The sequence below is a fragment of the Protopterus annectens genome, chromosome 8.part1 (genome assembly GCF_019279795.1).
Source record: "Protopterus annectens isolate FY-2018-M chromosome 8.part1, PAN1.0, whole genome shotgun sequence".
Classification (NCBI taxonomy): domain Eukaryota; kingdom Metazoa; phylum Chordata; order Ceratodontiformes; family Protopteridae; genus Protopterus; species Protopterus annectens.
The window spans coordinates 109,271,528-109,296,285 of record NC_056742.1 but is presented as its reverse complement, the minus strand read 5'-3'; the positions used below and the strand labels follow the sequence as shown (position 1 = coordinate 109,296,285).

The following is a 24,758-nucleotide window of genomic DNA, read 5'->3' as shown; positions in this document are numbered from 1 at the left end:
GCTCCATTGGAGTCCTCATCCGGAGAAGCATAATCTAAAAGAGTGGAGATATGTGAGGAGCAGCCTCTTTGTTTGAGGAAACCTTTTCCCTGACTTTTTGTGGAGATGCTGTGCATGGCGGAGTAAGGACTGAAACCCTACAGGGGGCTTGAGGGCCATATGGGCCTTAAAGGCCTTGGGTGAATTGTTCCCAATCAATATGAGGCTTCTTTGGAGGGAATAAATGTTTTGTGTTTTGTTTTTTCTTTTGATGCAGGTTCGGTTACCCCTGTACATCCTGGATGAATGCTGCTCAGCCTCTAAGGACGTCCCAGTGGCTGGATCCAAGGTGGTCTCAAGCTCAGATGTGATCCAGAACCAGGAACTGGACAGGCTGTCATCTGCCTTGGGAGAGATGTCCGCATGAAGAGGCACAGCAGCAGCTTCAGGCTTCACCTTTATGGCCTTCCGCTTAGTGACAGACTATACTTCAGGCCCAAAGGAGGATCCCTCCATCTCGCTCTTCACTAGTAACTTGAAGTGATGATTTTCCAAATAATTGGCTAGGGAGAAAAGCCAACTTCGAAGGATCTTGGGTACAAAGACCTGGCAAATGGGGCAGGATTTCTGATTGTGGGTAGGCCCTAGGTAGAACAGACACTAAAGGACAGTTATCTTTATGTGGAATTTGTCTTCCATACTGGTATTTATTTTTTGGATGACATGAATCCTACCACAAAACAGTAGTAAAGGCAACAAGATTTCCCCAACAGGGCACTTACCTAAAAATTCACAGAAAACAGCAAAAGGATCAGCAAACACACAGACGTTCAAGGTCACGTCTGGACTGGCGGCAGCGAAGTTCTGAGGTAGATGTGCACAGACGTCACTTTTATGGCCAACATATGACAGTAACCGATGTGCGACGTACCAGGCATCTTACAGTTGTGAGAAACTTTTGTATACTGACTGATGTCAGGTTGCCTGCTGCGGATATGTTATGAATACTGCAACAGATGAATAGAAGGACATTTGCAGAACATAAACTCTGAGAGAAAATGATGCATTTACTTCCTATTCTAATTAGTTCCATATGGTTGAAAAATTACTAAAAATGGCAGAAAAGGACAGACGTAGTCTAAGGCCCATCCTTCCTTTATGAAGCTTCACTATCAGTATGAAGACACAAGATGAAACAATTCTGCTGTAAATGAAAACCTTTGTCAAGAGGTTTGCCAAAAAGCAACAGGTGGAAGTTCAAGACTGAAGAACCTGTTGACTATCAATGACTGAAAAATAATCACCTTCTCCCAAATCCAATACAAAGCACTGCATTTATCACCACCTCCTTTCTACTATAAGCTCCTATGACACACATGAGCTATGGGTTTTGCCTCTCACAACGGTGTTGCTAACATTTTGTGCAACTGAACCAGTTGTATTGGGATACTGATTCCCACAATGGTACCAATTACTACATGGGTGTAATTCACTTTAAGAAGTGCACTGTAAATGTGAAATTCTTCTTTGAGTAATGGACATCACTTGCCATAACTTAAGAAGCTTTATGCACTACAGATACAAATCAGAATTATAATCACTGGTTCCCTAGGACTTTACCTACCTCTGAATGGTCCCCGTGCCTTCCACTGCAATATTACCAATAGTAATTACTATGTCCATGCTCCCAAGTAGCTCACACACATACCTGGGAAAGGCTCACACAGATTTATCTGTTGTGCCCGCTTCTGCCCAGATTATCAGGTAGTTATCACTGCCACCAGACACAAGCCAGCTACCTAAAGCTCTTGCAAGGGTACCCAATTATACTGAGTAAAATTAATATTAATAAAAATTGTAATGTTGACCAAACAGCCAGGCTTTAGGAGTGGCCACAGTGTCAGCAACAGATATAAGTACTCACAAAGGTTAAAATTTTCTCCAAAGGATCAGCCACAATGAAAAGTTTAAATATAGTTAACAATAAATAATAAAACATAAAAATATGAAATATCTATTTACAGTAAACACCAGAGTTTCAATCACAGGAAATATTAAAAATAACACAGCTGGAAAGTGTCACACAATTGCGGAAAAACAATACTTAACTATTATCATTATATTTTCCTGACTGATCTAGAGAATTACACTTCCTACTTACTTAATAGAGCAATTCAAGATGAAGTAGCTGAGGGATTCTTCTATGTCAGGTTCCAAGAAACAGACTGCCCTGAGACTTCTGTCTCATCTAATATTAAAACAATATTTCTTTACAGAATGACATCACATACATCTAGTCATCTAACTTTTGGTTCCCATGAAATCCCCTATTGCTAGAAATTGCCAGGATTTAACACCCACATGTGAATAATACACACACAAGAGCATTGCACAGATCTGATGCAGCTTCTGGAAGTTATAAAACAATTACAAACTTCTACTCCTCCTACAGAGACAGGTACATTTTTAACACAAGCAACTTGACAAATCCATTTTCAACACAAGCATTTGTACAAATCAATTTGATATTCAAACAACATATACTTCTTTATTAAATTCCAGCTGGCTGTGCTTGCATATGTTGCACATCTACTACCCTACTTCTCCTGGCATAGCTGGCAATATGTCACATTGTCGCACCCTGAAATAAACAGGCCTCTGAATAACTTAATGGTCGCAACAGGTTAAGCAGCAACACTTTGAAGGGAAGATGTCCAAAGTTACAGTTTTAGTAGCAAAATGTATAAACTCAAAGTTACAAGATAAAAATAACTATAAACGGTTACATTTAAATAAAATTCCTTACTTGGAAAAAATGTTGATACAATCCCATTACAATAAATTTGCAGACAGTATCAAACTTGCTCAGGAAAATGACAATGAAAATGTACTGATAAAGTTCAGGAAAAAATATATAACATCTAAATTAGAAACTATTTGCTTTTGACTAAAGAGCAATACCATGTTATTGCTGTTTTATGTCCAAATTAGAATGTTCAGAGCCCTCACAAGCAGTAGCATTCTCTGTAAAGGTGTGCCTTCATAAGGCAAACTGCAGTAGCTTCAGTAATTTTAACTAATTTAAAATTAGCCAACAGCCCAGCCTCCAAACAGGATTTGCCATGGATCAGTTTGAATTTTAAATGCCCATCCTCTTTCCACAGTTACCTTCTTTGGGGGAGGGTGTAAATATCTCAGCAAGCTATTGTCTAAATACAATATCCTCTTCATGTGACCTAGCCAGAATCACACACATTCGCACAGTCAAAAACTTTATATAGCAATACATTTTCAAAACAGCAACAAATGCAATTACATAACGTTTAATACTTTTCTTGAAAAAACACTTAAATATTTTTCTTTTACTTTTACAAGTTATTACATTTTAACTTGAAACTGCTTTAATACAGCTAAATCAGTTTTCATGCATTTGTCTTTGGAAGAACAGCAACACTTTCCAGCACGTTACCATCTTCCTCACGACTACTTTATCAAATTCTGCTCAAGGGTCTGCCACCTAAAATATGCAATGGTTCTGTGTAACACAGCTTTGCTAAATAGGCTATCCAAGTTAATGGGAAAATTCTCAGTTCTACATTTTACTGTTGTACTTACCAAAGGCAAAGCTGCTATAGCCTCTTGAATCTCTGACAAGATTATGTGCCGATGGATATTCCTTGGAGCACTTTGATAACGTAGCCTACGGCTTTCAGATGAAAAGGAAAAACAAAATATTAGGGTACAAATATGATTTGTTAAACATGCATGTGATCTGTGTTTGCTCATTACTTAATACATTTACACTTTGTGTTGTAAAGATGAAAACACACTGTGCAAGAATTGTGTTCAAAGTAAAAGTACACATACTGGTGTTATTACGTGCATGTATTGCAACTGTGTAAATACATTTTGGGAATACTACAGAAGCATGAGCACTTCAAAGCAATATGAAACTTCTTTCTATTATGCTATTGTAAAGTAGGGGAAGTGCCACCCTTAACCCATCTATGTTGTGCAGCACTACAAAAAAGTGTTGTTTATGGAGGTTAATGAAGGCAACAAGGCCCTTTACAAAGAATAAAGAAGCATTGCTCGATATAATGCAAATAGTGCAGCAATGACACAAGCAGAAAGATAAAGCCCTGAATTTCACCAGAGTTCCAGAACCATATCAGTGGGTGATGCCAGCTTGTGCAGCCAGATGAGAGGAATAGGTGCCACTGGCCATCTTATTACCATCCAATAAGTAACTTGCAAAGTATTGAATAAAAGAAAAACTAACCGAACACGCAAACACTCTGCAACCTTAGTAAAATGGGTATCCCCACTTTCAAGAACAAAGATTTCAGGTTACCCCTTCTTCAGTACTTTCAAAAAACAATTTAAAAGACCCATTTAAATAGTAAAACACATACGTCATACGACACAGCCATGAAAACCAAAACTCAATTCATATTAAAACAATCTGACTAAAAAAATATGCTATTAATGCAACATTAAATTTTTTTTTATATAAAACAGGTTTCAAACTCACTGCATTATTTAATCCAGGGTGTACATCTGCTTTTAGTCTCAAAATCCAAGAATATTCTATGTTCTCTAAATTATTATGGATATCGCCTCCCCTATTATAGTTCTATACACTACCTTAGTTACTCTTAAATAAATGCCCCAAAGCATTCTCTGACATGTTTTAGTAGCACTTTCGTTATAATGCCTCTCAATTTCTGTTTTGTGTTCAATATTATGTTCCTTCAACTTTCTATTGCATTTTCCCACATAAAAGGAAGCACATTGTACACAGGTAGCCAGATAAACAATTTGCATAGTATTACAACTGGCATAGCAACTAAAAACATACTGGACTTTGGTTATAGGATATCAGTAAGGACGTACCCTACAGCAACTACAGTTAAGGCACAGGTATGTCCCTTGCCTTAAACTACGATAATTTCTCTTAAGACATCATGTCTTTATAACATAACCACCTTCTCAGATTTCTTCCATTTCTATAAGCAAAACCAGGTTGTTCACTAAGAAACTTTCGGAGCTCGGGCATAGTTAAAAATATATTCCAATTCTTCTGTGTGATATGTTCTACATCCTGCATCCTATTATTATACATAGTAACATACCTTAATTTATTTGCTCTTGAACTACCAGTTATGTTTCATACAATATCATCCCTGGAACTAAAATGTGGGCCCATCTTATCTGCCCTCCCTTTAATTACATCACTCACTTTACTATATCATAGTCTTGTTGTACCCCCTATCAGGAAATTTAGAGTCCATCTCATCCATTTGTCGGATGCATACCTCTTCATCCATATTCAGTCTATTAATTCTACTAAACTGACTTTTAATAATTCCTTTAAATGTATGTGGAGCATGCATACTATGCCTACGACTATATATATTAATATGTACAGATTTTTTATAGGCACTGGTCTGTATGACTTCCATAATCTTATCTAACTGCATGTCCAAATAATTCTTTCTGATGAACAAATCAATTTAAACTGTAGGAGGTTAGTTGTATTTTCTAAGTATTTCACATAATTACACTCCGCTCATCACCTTTCCATATTAAAAAACAATAATCTACAAATCTTTTGTAAAATAACAGGGTCTATATTAAAATCCTGAAAGTCCATAACATCGAAGCTATGTACATAGACACATAAAAGTCAATTTACATAAACATCGAAACACGTAAATGGCGAAAATCACAACGCCGAACGAGTTACGTCAACAAAGAGTGCCTTACAGGTATGTTAGCACCAACATTAAAAACAGAATTTAACCCACTTTTGCACGGGTACCCACCACACCCCCCCCTACTTAAATATACCAACTCCAAGACCGCACTACATTGGGGAAAAGGATATATTTCCTTATCCCCATGAGCACGCTGCTGGCTTACAAACATGTTTGTAGTTGTGATTTTCGCTGTTTACGTGTTTCGATGTTTACGTGCATCGACCTTTATGTGTCGATGTACATAGCTTCGATGTTACTGACTTTCAGGCTTTTAATATAGACCCAAAAAACACATTTGGGTCAATATATCGGTCAGCCTCCAATACAAATTTACTCTCCCACTGATTCAAAACAAGATTTTCATATGTATTTGCCATGGGCGCACCCATGACAACTCCTGCCACCTGCAACTATGGTTGCTCATCAAAGCCTGAATACCAGAGTCTTCAGATTTCTGTGTCGGATGCTGTTGCTTCGTCCATGACATTATGCTATCAGGGGTATAAAACATGCAGCCAATGCCATTACATCAGTTTTTCTTGCCCCAGATGTCAGGTGCCCCCACAATAGGAAGCAATTATATGGTATGCAACACCCCCAGAAAAAGCAAATACACATGGTATAATATATGCCAAACAAGAAGGAAAGGTAGAGCCAAGAGAAGTCAGGGGGATGGAGGGAGGGTAACCAGGACGGCAACAGTGAATACACTCGAACATCTACATTTATGGAAAGTGTACACAACTGTACTATGTTCTTAAGTGTTTCACTGTTGCAGTCATCACATTTTGGTTGATTCCCAAAATTAAGGAAGGGTGGAGGCAGTTAAAGAGCATTGGGGCTAGCAATCAGGCCCTGTAAGACTGCTGTGGCAAATCCAGCTCGGGATTTAGAAAAAATAGGCAGGTGGTATAATGCTTGGTGAAAGTATGTACAGAGCTCCAGGTAGCAGCTTCTAGGATGTCCTTGGTAGGGACTCCTCTGAGAAGTGCTGTAGAAATAAATGCAGCCATGGTGGAATGTAATCTTATCCCCCGTGTGGTAGGTTTTCCGTGGTGCTTGTAGCAGAAATGGATGCAATGGACTATCCATTTGTAAATGGATTGCTTTGAAATGGCCTTCCCCCTGCAGCAAAAACTAACTAGCAGCTGGTCAGATTTTCTGAGAGGCTTAGTTTTGTCCAAATAGAATCTAAGCTGTCTGTGCACATCCATATAATGCAGTATCCTTTCTCCCTTATTTTGAGAATTAGGGAAAAAAGTAGGCAAATGAATGGACTGGTTAAGAGCCACACTAGACACCACCTTGGGCATAAAGGATGGATTAGTCCTGAAGGAAACCCTGTCTGCATGGAAGATAATAAAGGTTCCACTGCCATGAGGACCTGCAGTTCAGACACTCTTCTTGCTGAAGTGATGGCTAGAAGTAAGGCCGTTTTCCAGGAAATGAATTTCAGTTATGCTGTAGCAGCTGGTTCAAAAGGGGGAAGAGTGAGTTTTTCCAATGCAAAATTAAGGTCCCAGGCTGGAGTGGGAGCTCTCCTGTGGGGGGAGCCTTAAATTTTTGGCCTCTCTAAGGAATTGTTTTAGCAGGGGATGAGAGAAGAAGGTGGCTCAGTATTATAATGTGCTGAAATGGTAGAGGCGTGAATCTTAAATGAAGAGAAAGATGGGCCCTTGTGGAGCATTTGTTAAATAATCTAGAATATAGGGTAAGCTGGGCACCGTTGTGCCTCTCCCCAGGGCCTGGCTCCAGGAACAGTATCTTTTCCAGTTTTCTGAGTAGGATTTTCTAATACTCTGGCTCCTTGCCTCAAGAATGACATCCAGCACCTGCTTAATAAGGGCTACTAGGGGTGAGCTCAGAGAATTATAGCCAGGCTGCAAGGTTCAGGATTTGAAGCGGAAGGTGCAGAAATCTGGCCGACCTACTGTGACAGCAAGGAGGGGGTCTGCCATGGCTGTAGCGCTGTTAAACTGTGCAAAAGGGGATACCAGTGCTGGAATGGTCAGTCTAGGGCAATCAGTATTGTCCTTGGCTTGTCCTGTTTCATCTTTAGTAGAACCTTCGAGAGGAGAGGCAGAGGGGGAAAGGCATAAATAGAGAAGTTTCCCAGGTAAAAGACAGGACATCCACTCTCCATACTTGACTGTGGGAAGTTCTGGTGCAGAAATTGTTCAACTGGTAGTTCTGAGGGGAGGCAAACAGGTCTACCTCTGGTGTCCCCCATTTGTTCAACAGCTTGAATATTTTGGGTTCCAGTTTCCATTCGTGTGCGTCTATGAGATTTCTGCTTAAGTTGTCTGCTAGTGAATTTAGTTTGTAAAAAAAAAAAACAAAGGTGGATTCGCTCCAGACACCAACAGACCACTCTGTAGATGAAAAATAGTCACCAGAAACAATAGGAATCCAATAACGTATTGGATTCCTATAGTTTCTGGTGATTATGTTTCATCTACAGAGTGGTCCATTGGTGCCTGGAGCGTATCCACCTTTGTTTTTTTACAGTTTTTATTCAACTCAGTTTGTCAAGTGAATTTAGTTTGCCTGGCAGGAATTGAGCTTGCAGGTTCACTTGGTAGTTCAAGGCTGTGTTCCACAGAGCCATGGCTAGTCTGCAGAGTGGGTAGGAATGGGTTCCCCCCTGCTTGTTTATGTACCACATAACTGTGGTGTTGTCTATCTTTACCAATAGTTGTCCTGGAAGAATAACGTCTTTGAAGACTGTCAGAGCATTCTGTACAGCTAACATTTCTTTTTGATTGATATGCACGTGCATCTGTTTTGGGTTCCATTTGCCCTGAATGCACTGCCCTGCCATGTGGGAACCACACGCATAGTCTGATGCGTCTGTTGCAAGGGTTTGGGCGGCAGGGAGTAGAGAGAAAGGGAGTTTCTTGTTATGGTAACAGGCCTCTGCCCACCAAAGGAACTCTACCCTTAGACAAGGAATGATAGGAATCATTGTTTCTAGGTCCTGAGAATGTTGACACCATAGACTTTTTAGATACCACTGAAGTTTCCTCATATGCAGTCTTGCATATGGAATTAACAGAATGAAAAAGGCCATGTACCCCAGGGCTTGCAGGATTTTCCTTGCAGAGAGCTGGGTTTATGTGGCCAGTAGGTTGTCAAATAAACTTGCTTCTCTGGAGTGAGGAATGCGATCTGGGAAGTTGTATTCAAGCTTGCTCCCAGGAATACAATCTGTTGGCAGGGTACTGTGTGTGATTTCTTCTTGTTGATGGTGTACCCCAGTGAGGTTAGAAGTCTCTTTACAAATGCCAGGTGTTGTAAAAGCAAGTCAGGCAATCGTCCAAGTATGGGTAAATTTGAATCTTTCTCTGCTTGCAAAATGTAATGGCTGGAGCTAGGCACTTTGTGAATACCTTGGGCGCAGTAGATAAGCCAAAGGGAAGTGCAGACAACTGATAATGCATGGAGTCTGCCCTGAAAAGTAGGTATTGTCTGCAGGATTCCCTTATTGGGATGTGCAGGTAAGCTACTTTTAAGTCTAGGGTTGCCAGCCAGGCATCCTTGGCTAGCATAGGAAAAAGCTGTTGAAGAGTTAACGTTTTGAATTTTGGAACCACCAGAAAGGTATTGAGAATAGACAGGTCCAGGATAGGATGCCAGGAGTTTTCTTTTCTGGGAACCAGGAACAGTCTTGAATAAAAACCTTGTCCCCTTTTTTCTGCTGGGACAGGCTAAATAGCCCAGATAGTGAAGACAGAGAGAGAATTTGTTTTTGAGCCTCTGCCCACTGATTTGGGGGAGGTCTGGCCATCCACTTGGGGTTGGATGAGTGGAAGTGGAATCTGTATCCTAGGGAAAATATGTTTAATACCCATTTGTCCTGGGTAACGAGTTCCCAGTTTTTGCATGCAGGGTGAGCTTTCCTCCTAAGGGAGCAAGTAGTTGAGCGGGGCTTGGAAGAGTTAAGGATAAGTCATTGTGCCATTTTTCCATAGCGGGGTGGCTTACTACTCTCTGCTTTGGAAGGGGGAGCCCCCCCACTGCTTATATCTGTGCATAGCCTGTGACTAAAGTCTTGGTGGTCTGCTGCTCCTAGGTTTGGGCTGAGAAGGCCTGGAAGGGACTGGAAAAGACCAGTTCTTTGAAGGCCAATGCCTGCTGAATCTAGGCGGCTGTACTTGTAAGAAATCGTTAACAGTTTGCATAGATTTAGCTTTTTCCGCTATCCTTTGGAGGACTTTGTCTGTTGCCAAAAAGGCAGTCTTGGTTTAAGGGTGCATCCAGTAATTTAGCTTTAACATGATCTGGCAAGTTTTGTTCCTTAAGCCAAGCAGGCCTTCTAAGTACAGACGCAGTGACAGCAGAGCTGCAAGATGCTTCCAAAGCATCAAAACCACATTGCAAAGTATGTTTACCAACTTGTTCAGCAGAATGCATTACCTCTGTGTTCAGCACAGTAAGGAATTAACATAATTTTCTGTTTTAGTAGTCTCATAATATGCTGCTGATACTTTAACACATGAAACTGGCAATTTAAAGCCCTAATAGACAAAGTAGCTGAAGTGTGTACCTTCTTACCCAGTCTGCCTAAAGCTCTTGAGTCCCTATCAGAAGGTGTAGGGTTTTTGGCAGTAGTAGCCTTAATGCCTTTTGGTCCTTGGGAAATGGTTTCTGGATCCGCAGTGGGATTCTTGAAGAGGAATTTGTGAGAGTCAGGTACTCTGTAGTACCTGTCAGGTTTCCTGAGAGCTGGAGGCAAGGCTGGATTCCAAGAAAACATCATCTATAATCTCCAGAACTGGAGGGATAGCTAGAGGCCTGTGTTGAGGCAGTAGTAAAAATTCCCCAAGTCTCTTTTTGGACTCAGAATAGTCCTGGCCTTCCCAGCGGAAATTCTCCCTAAGGTATGCAAGGTTTCACCAAAAGAAAAATCTTCTGGAGGGGAAGCAGAGGGAATGGAATCCTCTGCATCAGAATCCTCATAAGTAGATAAGGGTAAATGCTGGTAGTCAGAAGGAACAGGAATATCAGATTCCTGATCAGAAGAATCGGAAAGAAAATCAGTTCTAGGTCTCTTAGAGGGGGAAAGGCTGGCTTCCCCTAATTAAGGTAAAAAGGTCTTCAGCCATTTTAATCATTTGTTTTTGAGGCATACAGGCCTGAGTATGCGGTTTGGTCATCTGTTTTCTAGGCGTAGTGCGAGCTTTAGGCCTGAGGAATTCGGCATTTCTATCTTGAAAATAAGTCAATGTAATATGAAAATCGGTAGGCCTGAATACACCCTCAGAAGCCGGTGCATGCACAGTGGCTCCAGATCCATCCAGGACAGAGACATCTGCAGGTTCCATAGTCAAAGAAGCATCGCGTAGCATATCAGACTCCGAATGGGTCTCAGTAGAGGCCTGCGAATCTGTGGTAATGGGTATCAAGGGCTGCTAAAGCGTCTCACTGAGTACTGGTGAACTGGCAACTAGCTTAATGGAAGCATCGTCGGCAGTTTTGGACCTATGCGGTCTGTCTCTGTCTTTATCTTTACGTTTTTTCAGATCAGTTGTCAGATGGCTTAAAGCCATTTCATAGAGTACGGAGATCGAGAATGAAAGTATTTAGCTACAAAAATAACCCGGCGATGAATAGTTTGGGCATTGAACAAGGCACAAAACTGACAGCAACGGACGTCGTGGTCTGGACCTAAACAGGTGACGCAGTAAGAATGAAAATCTCTATGAGGTATTTGCTTTCCACAGGCAAGACAATTGTTATTTTTCTAACATCGGTTAGAACAAGAAAAAAGGATCCCCAATGGGGTACTTATCTTTTTGAGGACTTCAGGTCTGAAAATCGAAAACGAAAATTTCAGGAGTCGGCCGACCGGCACTTGTGAACTGCTTCTGCTTCGGGCACCGCTAGGCAAGAAAGACTGATGTAATGGCCTCGGCTGCATGTTTTATACGCCTGATGACCTGACGTCATGGAAGAAGCGACAGCATCCGACGCAGAAATTTGAAGACTCTGGTATTCAGGCTGGCTGAGGGCTACCTGCAGGCAGATGTGATGACTGCAACAGTGAAACACGAAGAACATCAATAGTCCCTCCTGTGTCTGCCTGTTTGATAATCAAATCATGCTCATTTTCTAAATCTGTCAATGCAGTAAATTCATCAAAAGTCAAATTATAAAATTTTCACGGCTTTCTAGTTTCATATAGCTGCCTAAGCTCAGCCTCGCATAAATCATGGAAGGCTGTCACAACTGGGCAACTGTAAGGAATGAAGGTACTTGCCCTTTTACATACCCTGTTGCTTAACACAACAGGATCTTTAAAAAGCATTTTCAAATTCAAGTTTTTGAAAAATGAATTTAAATCAGTCAATGCATCTGAAATGTCATTAGTCCCACTCGGTATAAACTTGAGTCCTTTGTTTAAATTTCAGTTGGAACATAGTTTGCTTGCTGGATTACTATCTGACACAGTTTACCACAGTGGACCTCTTTTTTTGTTGTGTAAGGTACTGAAATACAGCCAGACTGGGGTTGTGAACTTGGTGATGTCAAGCCACTCACAGTAGACATCAGTAGCACATGTGGAAGAATGCATGAATGAAGGGAAGACAGCAATATGCATGCTCATGTCAACCACCTTGGCGATGGCGTAAGGCCTATTAGGAATTCCTGGCTCTCCCTACACACAAGCGCTTCCTTGTACGTCCTTGGAATGTACAGAAGATTGACAGTAACAAGGATGTAGTGAGCCATTAGATGAGTAAAAGATTGCAGAGAAGAGTCATAATGGATCTCTCCTGTTAGTCTTGGGCTGCAAGTTGCATAGTCTATAGCAGGGGATCAACATGCCACTGTGAACAAATGGCTGCAGAGAAGACTAGTGGTCCTAAGGATGGCAGGGGTCAAGCAACCTCCATGTCTGCCTGGATGCAGTCTCCCTCTAGTTGAATCTGACCCCATTAAGCAGCCTTGTTGTCAATGACAGGGAACAAATTGGATGAGGTTCAACAATATCTCATCTTACAAGCAGAGACGTTCATCCACTTATTCTTTCATTCTCTAGTCACCTGGTTTAACTAATTCAAGGTGGCAGGAGCTTATCCCACCTCTCTGAGTACAAGATACTGAAACCAATCCTGGATGGGACACCAGTCTGTTGAAGAACACACACACACACACACACACACACACACACACACACACACACACACACACACACACACACACACACACACACACACACACCTTACATCTATAGGCAATGTGGAGGATCACTAATTCATCTATGGCTAGTATGTGGGATAAAAGAGGAAAGCAAATTAGTCAAAATCCATGCAGACACAGACATGCAAACTTTCACAAGAAGGCAAAACAGCTGAGAACCAAATGCTGTAAGGCAGCAACCTTAAGTGCTGCATCACTGAGCCCTTCCCCAATCACATTACTTCTGTAAAATTCTTAGTGCAAATATCTGTGGCATTTACAGTCTATGAGCTCGGATTAAGCTTTATGCAGTCACTCCTGCCAGGCCTATTTCTTTCCCCTAAAAACATATGGCAGCCTTCTTGCATAGACCATTCACACACACAGAGGAGGAATATTTATGCTGCCATACAACCTTCTCATTACACCATATGTAACTACATCAAAGCAATCTTTCATTTCAAAGTAGATTTTAGCCATGGTTCACTGATGAATCCCGAGGGGACTCCAATTATATCTAGCCCTAGAGAGAAAAAAATACATTTTGATTCAGAAGATCTGGTCACAGGCTACAGAATCTTTTTCATTTTTCTTCACCTGCTCTCCTTCTCATTCTGGTTGCGAAAGAAATGAAAAGGTATTTCTCTTCAAAGCAGTCAACTGCTTAAGGAAGGCTGTGCTACCACTGAGATACTATGATGACATTTATTTGCCAGGAGTTTCACATATTTGGCCTGTCCATCAACAGCACATACTTTCCTAGGGTGAAATTATATGTTGCTAAATGTCATCAATTAAAAAAGTATCAGAATAATTGATTATCAAAATAATATTTTTTTAATATATGAATGAAATAAAAATTTTCAGAAGAGAAACCCTAATGTACTCCCCATAATGGTAGACTGCTACACCAATCTACTCCATTTTTCTCACTCAGAGTTAAATGAGCAGTGCAATGTGCTCTTACTATAAAAATAAATATAGCTCCCATCTACAAGGTGAAGCATCCTCACACTGAGAATAATTAAGCATTCATCCACATCTGGGGTAAGGGTGTGGGGGGTGAAAGGTTGCCCCCTGAACAAAACCATTAGCTGCTACTAAAAATTAAATTACTGTTTAACTACTGTTACAGTGATTCATGGTGATAGGGGGATTTTATCCTACAGGAAGATATACAACCATTTTAAATTTAGCATTGCTCATATTAAATTGCTTGGCACTGGGGTCTTACAAAACTGCATTTCATCACTGCTAGTACTGAGGAAATGTGGAGAATCCATTTCCCACCCAGACTGTAGTATCTAGATAGACCTTCTTCAGGTACACTTTTAGTCAACCTTTATAGGGCTTCCTTTAATCACTGCAGGATCTTTACCTAGGACTGACAAAAAAAAAGTAAAGAATTTGTTTAGGGAGAAAATTAAACACCCAAACAGTAACCACTTCAGCAGAACTGGACGCATGGCTAGTCTTAAAAAGACCTCAGTGGTCATTAGCCTGGTATGCACTTATGTCTCAGGATGACTAGCTCAGAGTGCCAGCGACAATCGCCTCAAACAGTATAATTACATTACTGTTGTGATCTTCACATTTAACAGTGGGGTATTTTTCAAAGCTATGATTGGCAGCCATCTTTCAGGGCTCACTAGAATAAGTCTGAAAACAGAATGAAGAAACTAATCATCATAAAAGCAATTAGAAGAGGGCCAGACAGCTGGTAAAAAATAATGCAAGCTATTACAAAAGCATGTCTTGAAAACTGACAGATTTGTTGATTGCTTGGCATAACTAAATGGTTTTAGTTCAAAGTTACTTTTGCAGCAAGTTTAACAGTAATGAACAGTCTCTCAGACAGTATAAAAAGGCACAAGAAAAAGCATAGAGTGCTGCTACAAGAACTATTCTAGTTAATCTGGCGCTCATTTTACTAGCCAGGTAATACAGCTACCTTGCAAAATCTTGAGCGTTAAATTGCAGTTTCACTGTTTCTATAAACCACAAGCTTCAAGATTAGTGAAGACAACCAATCAGACATTAAAGACTAGGTTAGATGAAGTTTGTGAGGAAACTGGTTTCAAGTGGCCAGAAGCAGTAGTAGTATTAGTATTAGAAGTGCACTTAGTACTACTAGAAAATTGTCCCCTCATGAAAACCTCATGGGCAGATCCATGGGAATGCCTGCTACACCTCTCCCTAAGAATTTAGAATTGCAAGATGTTGATGAATCTATGCTTTTGTATTGCAGCATTCTATTTTGCAGAAATACCACAGTGTTGTTCTGTATGCAGTCCAAAGTCCTACGCACCATGACCATCATGATCTACAAGACAGACACTGTCAATATTAAAGTACATTCCCAAAGAAACTCACTTAGTCCCAAATAGAAAGTACCATACTCGGTTTTGCTGATAACTGCTACTATCATCCGTTGTGAGGGCTTCTCTACCTGGATCCATGTGTCACATGTCAAAAAGACATTCCCTTGCGATGAGTTCAGTGAAGATCTCATTGACATCAGATCACATGAACCAAAACTACTTATTGCCTACATAACCAGATGAAATAACAGGAACATCGGTGCATCCGGAAGTTACTATATTATACACCTGTCATAATGGATAGACAGTATATACCTGTCGTAATGGATGGACAGTATATACCAGTTTCCCACCATTTCTCCATCCAGCCTGATTAACATGGTCATCCTAAGATAACTGCTACATTGTTTGAGGATGCCCATGTATACTGACAATCAGTTACTCTCAAAACAAACAAGTACAACTTGTGAGACATGTATCTATACTATCAATTTGGAATCAGTTCTCTCACATAACAAATCGGAAAGCAAACGGGTTGTCAGCGCACACACCATCTCTTGCACACAAGCTCACAACACATACACCCATCATCACATCGGTATTAACTGCAGACCCAACAGAATCCACTATACATACACACAACAGTGTCTCAGCCAATAAGCCCCTAAGGCAAAACACCTCAAAACCAAATGCCTTGGTCACAAGCAACTCCATAGTGAGAGACAAAGAGAAGGTCATGGTCAGTTGCCTGTCAAGTGCCAGCATCCATCAGATCACACACACACTCAAGTCTTTCAAGAACAAGTGCTGTTATCACTCTGTCATAGTCCATGTTGGAGTGAATGACTTGTGACGTACCTCACTGGACTATATGAAGAGAGACATCATTGAGCTCTCAGATTGTGAGTCCTAGGCAGATATATCCCTAGCCCTAAGCAGCACTCTACCTTCACCTGGATGATGCCTCAATATAAACAAAAAATTACTGACTTCAACAATTGGGTTAGCTTCTGAAGGCAATGCAGGTGGGTATCTGTCAGCCTGAGAAGATATGTTCAACAGACTATGCTGCTTTGCCAGAGATGGTCTTCACCTGTTGCCTCTTGGCTTTCTGTTACTGGCAAAGGTACTTGCTTCCCCCATAGTGCCTTTTTAAGCAATGTCATAGCAAAATTCCAAATGTAACACCACCAAACAGCTCCAACAATTCAAACACCAAAAGGCTGGTACTGAAGGCAATACACAATAACTCCTCGGCTTGGACAGTACCAACTTTATTGCAAATTCCAAATGTAAAACAATCCACTAGAGACAAAATGAAAGTTATGCTGCTTAATGCTAGGAGTCTGAATTCACTGGAAGCAAGACTTACCTTGGAAGATGTCAATGTCTGTGCAGTCACAGAGACATGATTCAAGGCTGCAGAGAGCACCTAGTCATGCAAGACTACAAATGCCTTCCAAATGTTCAAACCTCAAAAGAAACATGAAAGAACCAAAGGCAGAGATGTATCCATCTTCATTAAAAACAAATACACCTCAACACTGGTCAAACAGTACGACTCTCCATTATTACAACAAAGAACAAGTCCACCAGAACATAAAACAGGGACCAGCACTTGACTCCGTGGAACACAACCAGCCACAAATTAATTTACCTAGGTTTCGTTTTAGACTTCTTCAGTCATTTGTATTCTGAAGAAGTCTGACGAAACCTAGGTAAATTTGTTTGTGGCTGGTTGTGTTCAACGGAGTCAAACAGTACAACTCCCTAGAGCTACTCCAAGTCCAATTAACTGTAGGTAAAACCCCCTTCCATATCACTGTTAGCTATAGGTCCCCCACCATGAACCAAGAGAACCACTCTGCCTACCTGGACCTACTTGAGTCGCTCACTATACAGCCAAACATCTTGGTCATGGGCGATTTCACCTATCCTTCCATTGACTGGGAGTCATATACGAGCACAAACACACTCACCTTAAGGTTCCTGGCATTTGTTAATACAAATGCTCTAGAACAGATAGCCCTAGACTTAGTGCTCAGCAACACAGGTGGTCTCTGCACTACCCCCTTGTGTGTTGCTCTCCTTAGTAAAGTCTGATCATAAGCCTTGTTCGAATGACCATACCTGACCCCCCCCCCCCCCAACAGCAAATAGGATGAAACATTTCTCCAAAGCAAACCATAGCTTCCTAAGCAATGGCATATACAGAGTTCTACACAAATGCCCTGTATAAACACCTAAATAAATGTACATACTCGGCTGCACCTGAACGGATCAAAACAAGATCCTCACAACAAAAACAAGCCACCATGGTGGACATCACTCATAAATAGGTTATACAACAAAATAAAGAAACTAATGTCTAAGAACAAGACAGAACTCGGCAAAGGAAGGACACCCACCCCCGCAGCTTGAACAAACAAATTGGATATCATGTAACGCCCTCTAAAGCCAATTACAAAGCTAAACTAGCATCCCTAACTAAGGACAATCACAAGGCATTTGTTAGCTATGTCAGAAATTTAAAAAGGAAGGCCCAGGCTTTGGCCAAAGTAGTAATGGACAGTACCACTCAGACTGACCCTGAGGACGGACATCACCAACCTGCTAGAAGGCAGATTTGGTGCCAACTTTACCCCCCCCCCCATCAATCAGACATACCCCAAGGCACACCTATTACCAGTCCTTACCTACGATCTCCAAAGAGCAGGTCATAACTGAACTCTCCATGGCCAAAAACACAGCCTCTATGGCACTGGATAACACCCCAAGATGCTTACAAAATGGTCTAAAACAGGACCTAGTGGAACCACTTGGCACTCTCTTCAACCACAATCTAAGTAATGGCTTTGTCACAGCAGAGAGGAAAACAGCAACAGTAATTCCTTTGCACAAAGGAGGTCCATCAACAGACCCTGGGAACTATAGACCCATAAACCTAACCAGCCTTATCTGCAAGGCCATAGAGAGAATCATCATGGACCTTATCAACAAAGACATAGGTGACCTTCAAACTCTTGACCCGACCCAATTTGGCTTTACGAGTAGATCATGCTTTTTAAACCTGGTGGACTTCTTTGAGCATGTCACCAAAGCCCTGGATGAACACAAAACAGTACATAAAGCCTATCTTGACTTAGCCAAGGCTTCTGATACAATCCCCCACCTCAGGCATCATTGAGAAACTCTTCCAGCCTGGAATTAACCTATACGTCACTAGATGGGTAGCCAACTGGCTCACCGATAAAAGGCATACAGTCAAAGTTGGGGATTCCATCTCTACCAGCAGACCAGCTGCCACTGGTGCACCACAAGGATCTCTGCCAGATCCCCGACTGTTTAGAATCTATTTCACAAAAATCCAGGCAATAACAGATGGCCTGCGGCTTACCAAGTTCACCGATGACTGCAAACGGAGTGCAATCACACTGTGTCCCCCAATGATGATGATATACTACAAAAAGGGCTTACGCAGACAAATGACTGGTGCCAAAGCCATGCGCTTAAACTAAATGCAAAAAAAAAAAAAACGCATCATCCCTTTCGGCAAAAGGGAAGTCCCTGAAAATTACAATATTAATAGTACCCCACCTTAGCTCAAACCCTGTGGGGAGAGATTTTGGAAAACAGGTTGACAGCAACCTTAACTTCGATCACTGTGTGTCCACAGTGGTAAGGAAGGCTTTCTATGTTGCACATCTCATATGTACGGGCATTGCATCCAGAGCTAAGTATATCATAACGCTCCTGTACTCATCCCTCATCAGACCACTAATAGAGCATAATGCTCCCTTCTGTATGTACCTCACCAGACACCTGTAGCAGCTGGAGAGACCCGAGAGGTTTCTCTTCAAGAAAATTCAGGGCCTTCAACACATGACCTACATGGACAGACTTGAAGGCCCTGTCCCTGTACTCTGATCTTGTAGGCTGCTGAGAGGTGACTTGTGCCTGGCCTACAGAGCAGTTTTGGACCCTGTTCTTAATGGAAATGCTGCACATCCATAAGTCATATGGGACAAGATTCACTCACTCTAGGGATTTAACCTAGCCTGCAACATTAACAGGATATACTGGAGAGACAGACATGTCTCCTAGAGATTGCCACTCCTCTGGAACAAACTCCCAATTCACGCAAAACAGAGCTTGTCAATGACCCTATTTAAAAGTAACTTATGCAACTGGATGGGAGACTGCAAATTTACCCTGGGGGCGTTACTTATGTCCCTCATGGATAAGGGTAGTGGGTGCTGATCACAGACTTGCACTGCAAATATAGACCATACAACCTGTTCAATAAGGGAACAAGGCTATAACATGGCTAGGCTTATAAAGGCCTTAGGACCAATAGCCTAGCAACCTCCTATGAACCTAAGTAACACCCAGTGGCATTTTGCCATCTAAACCAAATCTGAAACAAACTGTGAATTGTTTGACATCTAACTTCATTCCACATCTGCCATCCAGATTGCATCTGGAAGTGAATGCAGTTAAGCTATCCCATTTACCAGATCAGTAAGTTAAATCATATAATACTGCTACCTCATCCTGGTCTGACAAACTCTAGCGAGCCTTCAACTTCGACAATATTTTTTCTTATCTCTAAATCCAGCACTGCAGATTCATTGCATCTTTTGGACACTGATACAAACACTGCTTTATCCAAATGGCCTTCCTTTCTGAAGACATCTGCAATTGTAGGTCTTGAGCTGAGATAATTTGGTGATAGATTACACATGAACTATGGACAACCAATTCAACATCCTCATTTAGTTTGTTCAAAACCCTCTCCAGACCCAACATGTTAGTTTTTCCTATGGACCAATCTTCAGGACAGTGACTGTGATTTTTTTGCCATCTGGAACTCTAAATATGTCATCGGGAACTACTGGAACTGTAAGTACTAAATCATTTCCTAATAGACATACACACTTTGCTAAAAACAGAGACAAGTGTTTGGATAACACTGAATCAAGAACACCTAAATAGCATCCTAATACTCTTTCTTCTGTCTTGCATACTTAGTCACAGACCCTCAATATTAGTAAATGATTGGTTTGTGCACATATTCTTACTGAACATGATGGGGTATTATTCTATTGATTCCTATACCATTGACTGATTCAGAGCTTCATATTACAGTTTGTCTTATTTTTCTTGCTAAACACTGTAATAATAGACATTTCTACATCATTTACAGTAATGCCGATTCAACTATCAATGACAATTAAAGGGCATGTTTGCTATTGCAAAAACAGTACTCTTTTTGCTGGAATTAGTGCTTGCAATTTTATTTGGAATATCTATGATGTGGTGGGGTGCGGGCAGGACATGACAGCATTACATGAAGAATACTAAATTTGTGGAAATCAAGCATATCCTCGTTTACCCACTGACTGATGTTGTTGATACGTAGGTCATGTCACTTCACCTATATGAAATAACAGCCATTTTACCTGAAGGAAATATCTATAATTTTAGTGACAAGAGAGACACTAAAGACGCTCCTAACCCAGATGGAAAAATAAATGCCTCTTGTATTAACCATAATACTGTTTTTAAAGGGCATATTTAGATGCATCTTGATGATGCAGTCATTTCTGGAGCAGTTATTGTACCTGCTTATGGGGTGGTGAAGTCTATCTGGAAGCTTAGGAGGTTGTCTTAGGTCTTGGAGAATTTGAGTAATCTCACCTCTGAGAGTGTATTAATTTGATCACCCAAGAACTGACTGCAAAGTGTAGTGTGGTGCAGCAAAACTGCATGGCACTTGACTTTATCCATGACTTTAAAGGAGGTACATGTGCACTCATCCAGATGGAGTGCTGCTATTTTATTCCTGATAATGCTGGTGCCATCCGTAGCCATCTAGAAATATTTCAGAAAAATCACTGAACTTTCACAAGCTAAGTTGTTAACAGCCCCCAGTGGGCATGTTTAACCAACCTTTTTTCTTAATGGGAAGAAGGATTTTTGTCATGCTTACAGCTATAACAGCTTTATTGATAGGTCTTTATTCTGTTCATGGTAAAAGCATGCATTTTACAAATTATTAGACTCCAGACAAAATGTCAACCTTCAAATGCAAAAAAAAAAAAAAATAAAAAACACTGCCATAATTCATATGAATTATAGCAAAGTAGAAGATAAAAATAACGTTTTGCAAGATTTTAGTTGAATACAAGATAACATACACAACAGACTTGATGAATGTATAAACAAATTACGAAAGACCATTTACAGCATTCAGATTGTATTTTTGTTCCCTCAAGATGTAAGCATTTTTTCACTTCTAATAAGACTACAGGCCATATACATAAAGGTTATCAGAAACTGTACACTATGTGTAGAGTTGGTGTAACTTTTTGAGTGAATAGAAAGCACAAGCACTGTGGTAGGGATGTTCTTGAATTCAGAAAATGTACACAAAGTGTGCATTTTGTAGTAAACCTTTATGTAAACGGCCTTATATTTATGAAACAACTGTGTAAAACTGTTCATGTCAGGGACAGAAGGAAACAGCAGGTGAAGAACAGACCACAGCAAGTGAACAAGTGTCCATTCATCTGAGGATTTGTAAACATTGCCCAGTCATAGAAAAGCATTACGGTTTGGGTGATTCTTCACAGCATCAGGTGGGGAATGCGAAGGGTGAGGTGTACAAAGGAGGAAAAATATTTTATTTCTAATAAGCCTTCATAATAAGATGAATTCCTGAATGCTTTTCAGTATGCATCTGACAATTTTCTTCCTGCCTAACATTAGAAACTGATGACAGAGTAGAAATGCAAAAAATGTTGATGTTCTTTATATTGATCACTTCTGCAGTAGTCTTAGCTATATGAGTTATATCTTGTCAAGGATAACAGATGGCCACCTTCCAAAGCTTCAGTGCACCCACCATGCAGCCAAACTGTCAAACAGCTCAAGCTCAGATGACTAAAAGACATGTTTGGCATCAAAGCCCTTCAGAGCTTTACTGCCACCAAACAATATGAATCTCAGTGGTTTTTGAGGATCGATGGACATCTTGTGCTTTCCTTAGTTGGGCCGTTAAGTTCCCTATGGAGGCAAAGCTTCCATTTTCTTACTTTTAATGATGTTTTATTCCTTTCCTCTTCAGGAAAGTTATTTTAAAGCTAGAAGTACTGTGTTTTAACAGACTTTCTCAAGATTAATGTACTTTTTAAACAGAGCACGCATTTCTGTCAGTTTAAAAGTAGTGTTATCTAACTGATGAAATATTTTCTGTGGATAAAGTGTGTTCATTTAACATTGTGGGGTTGTCATAATGTTTGAAAGTGCTTTTTACTATGTTTTTTGCTGTCAAAAATTGCAACTTTTATGGGCCGGTAGCTGTAGGTGGATGACTCTGCTGTGGCTATTTGTTATACCTAGGACTACTCATCTTTTACCCAAGATCCCTTTGGTGTAGCACCTACAGCCACTATGGACCAGGAGTAAGTGACATCCTATGAAGCTGTTGGGGTCCCCTCAGTGGGCAAGGGAGAAACTCTTGCCGGTCCTGGGAGAGGGAACAGGGAAAGTTTTCCTGTTGTGTCAGAATGCTGTGGACTTCTCCTTAGGGAAGTAGTTGCTGCCATTAGAAACACAGTTGGCCCCATTTTTCCTGTCAAAATGAAACCAAAAACCAAGCATCTACTCCTCCTCAAATATATTTGCACAGTAACTTACTTGGACTGGCTTAGGGTTTGATTAAGGCTATTAATCCTTCTTGTAGAGTAATTTTCACTAAAAGAAAAAGGGATGCCTCCTTTCCTGAACAGATTCAAGATTCTGAGTCTGATCAGGAAGATGCGAGGACCGATTCAGGGTTCCGTCCTCAGATTTCTGATTCCCCTTGTGGGGCTCTCTTTCTCTGACACTGTTGCTAGAATGTCCCAGTGTTTTCAGTGGGAGAATACTAAAGTTTTGCAGTCCCTCAGAAAATACTGTGAATTGTTACAGATGTATTTTTCCAGAACTTGCACCCATTCCTCCTTGTCCTGTCTGTTTTATAGGATGTGTAACTTACTGCCTGCAGTTTTCCTGATAGCCAGTTGACTCTAAAAAGGCAGACAGGATGTATAAAGTTCTTCAGTGTTTTACATTTTTATACACTATTCCAAAACTTGATCCAGCAGCTATAGCCTTAGTTAAACTCGTTTGTTGCTAAGCACTTAGTTAAATTCCAATCCTATTCTTTCTAATAAGGATGGGAAAATTATTGATACATATGGGGAAAAAAGTCTAAACTTCTGCAACTTTCAATTTCAGAATCTTAAACTATCATGCTCATATGTTAAACCTTAGTTCTGACTAATTGTGAAAGTATGAGAAATGTTTTATCTGCAGTCACTTCTTTTGAAGAAAAATTGGATTTACAAAACTTAGTTTATTCTATTGCACAGGTCACTACTCATTGTTTACAGTGTGTGTATGTATGACTGCTGATACTTCTTTCAAGGCTATGGCCACTGGTATGGTTTTAAGTAAGTTTGCTTGCTGCATTCTCAGAACTTCCCAGATGATGTTAAAAATGAGACTTAATTTTCCCTTGGATAGAGATTTAGTGTTTGGCTCCTATGCTGCAGAAGTGATCAAATAGTGTGATGAAAGAGACAAGCTGCTCCAGGGAACCTAGATTTTTTCAGCCACCCTTTTCCATACTGTCCAAGGGATTTTCTTTCTACTCATCCAATTTTGACAAAAAAAAAACAGTAAACAGCCTCAACAGAATTCACAAACAGGCATTTAAGAAGTGCAAGGAGGTTCAAAAAAGAAGTCTCAATCCTCGCAAAGCAATGTGGGAGGTTCCAACAGGTCTGAATGACTATTCAAGAGACCATGTAATCCACTCCCACCCTGGCCCTTTTTTTTTTCCAGAAAGTCAGAATGCCGATTCTTCTCTTTGGCAACAGATTGTTTCAGACAAATGGGTTCTGAAAATCATTCACCAGGGTTACAGATGACATTGGGAGGAAATTCCTCCTTTCCAGGGGGTAATTCTTCATCCTGCAGATCAGACTAGTTTGTTTCCCCTTATTCTTCACCACATGCTGTCCCAAGAAGTGATAGAACCAGTTCCTCCTTCCCAGGTGTGGGTGGGGGTTTATTCAAGGACATGCTTAGTCCCAAAGAAAAAAATGCTTGGAGACCAGTTCTGAATTTTTCTCTCCTAAATCTATTTAGTAGTGCCCAAATTCAAAACAATGTCACTTCACCACCTGTTCCCTCTTCTTTCAGGTTTCTTGGTAACACTTAAAAATATGCTTATCAAATTCCTAATCATCTAGACTTGAGGTTGTGTGTGTTTGGATCATATCATCAGTTCTCTGTCTTACCCTTTGGACTATCCACTACACCAAGAGTGTTCACACACAGTGTCTAGCTCCAATTATAACTCATTGTAGGCTATGGGGTGTCCACATTTTTCCATACTTAGATGACTTGCTCATCATTGCACTATCTTTTTTCAAAATGTCAGGAATCTCTCTCTTGGGTGAGA

General features: G+C 40.6%; 1 protein-coding gene across 1 annotated transcript in view; it reads right to left on the bottom strand.

Annotated features, from left to right (window-relative positions):
• The window catches only part of TCF25 (transcription factor 25), an 848,985-nt gene that overhangs the window by 379,985 nt on the left and 444,242 nt on the right, over positions 1-24,758 (bottom strand). Inside the window, exon 15 of the mRNA XM_044081728.1 lies at positions 3,595-3,685. Coding sequence (XP_043937663.1) covers positions 3,595-3,685 — 91 coding nt within the window. The remainder of the gene's footprint in view (positions 1-3,594; positions 3,686-24,758) is intronic.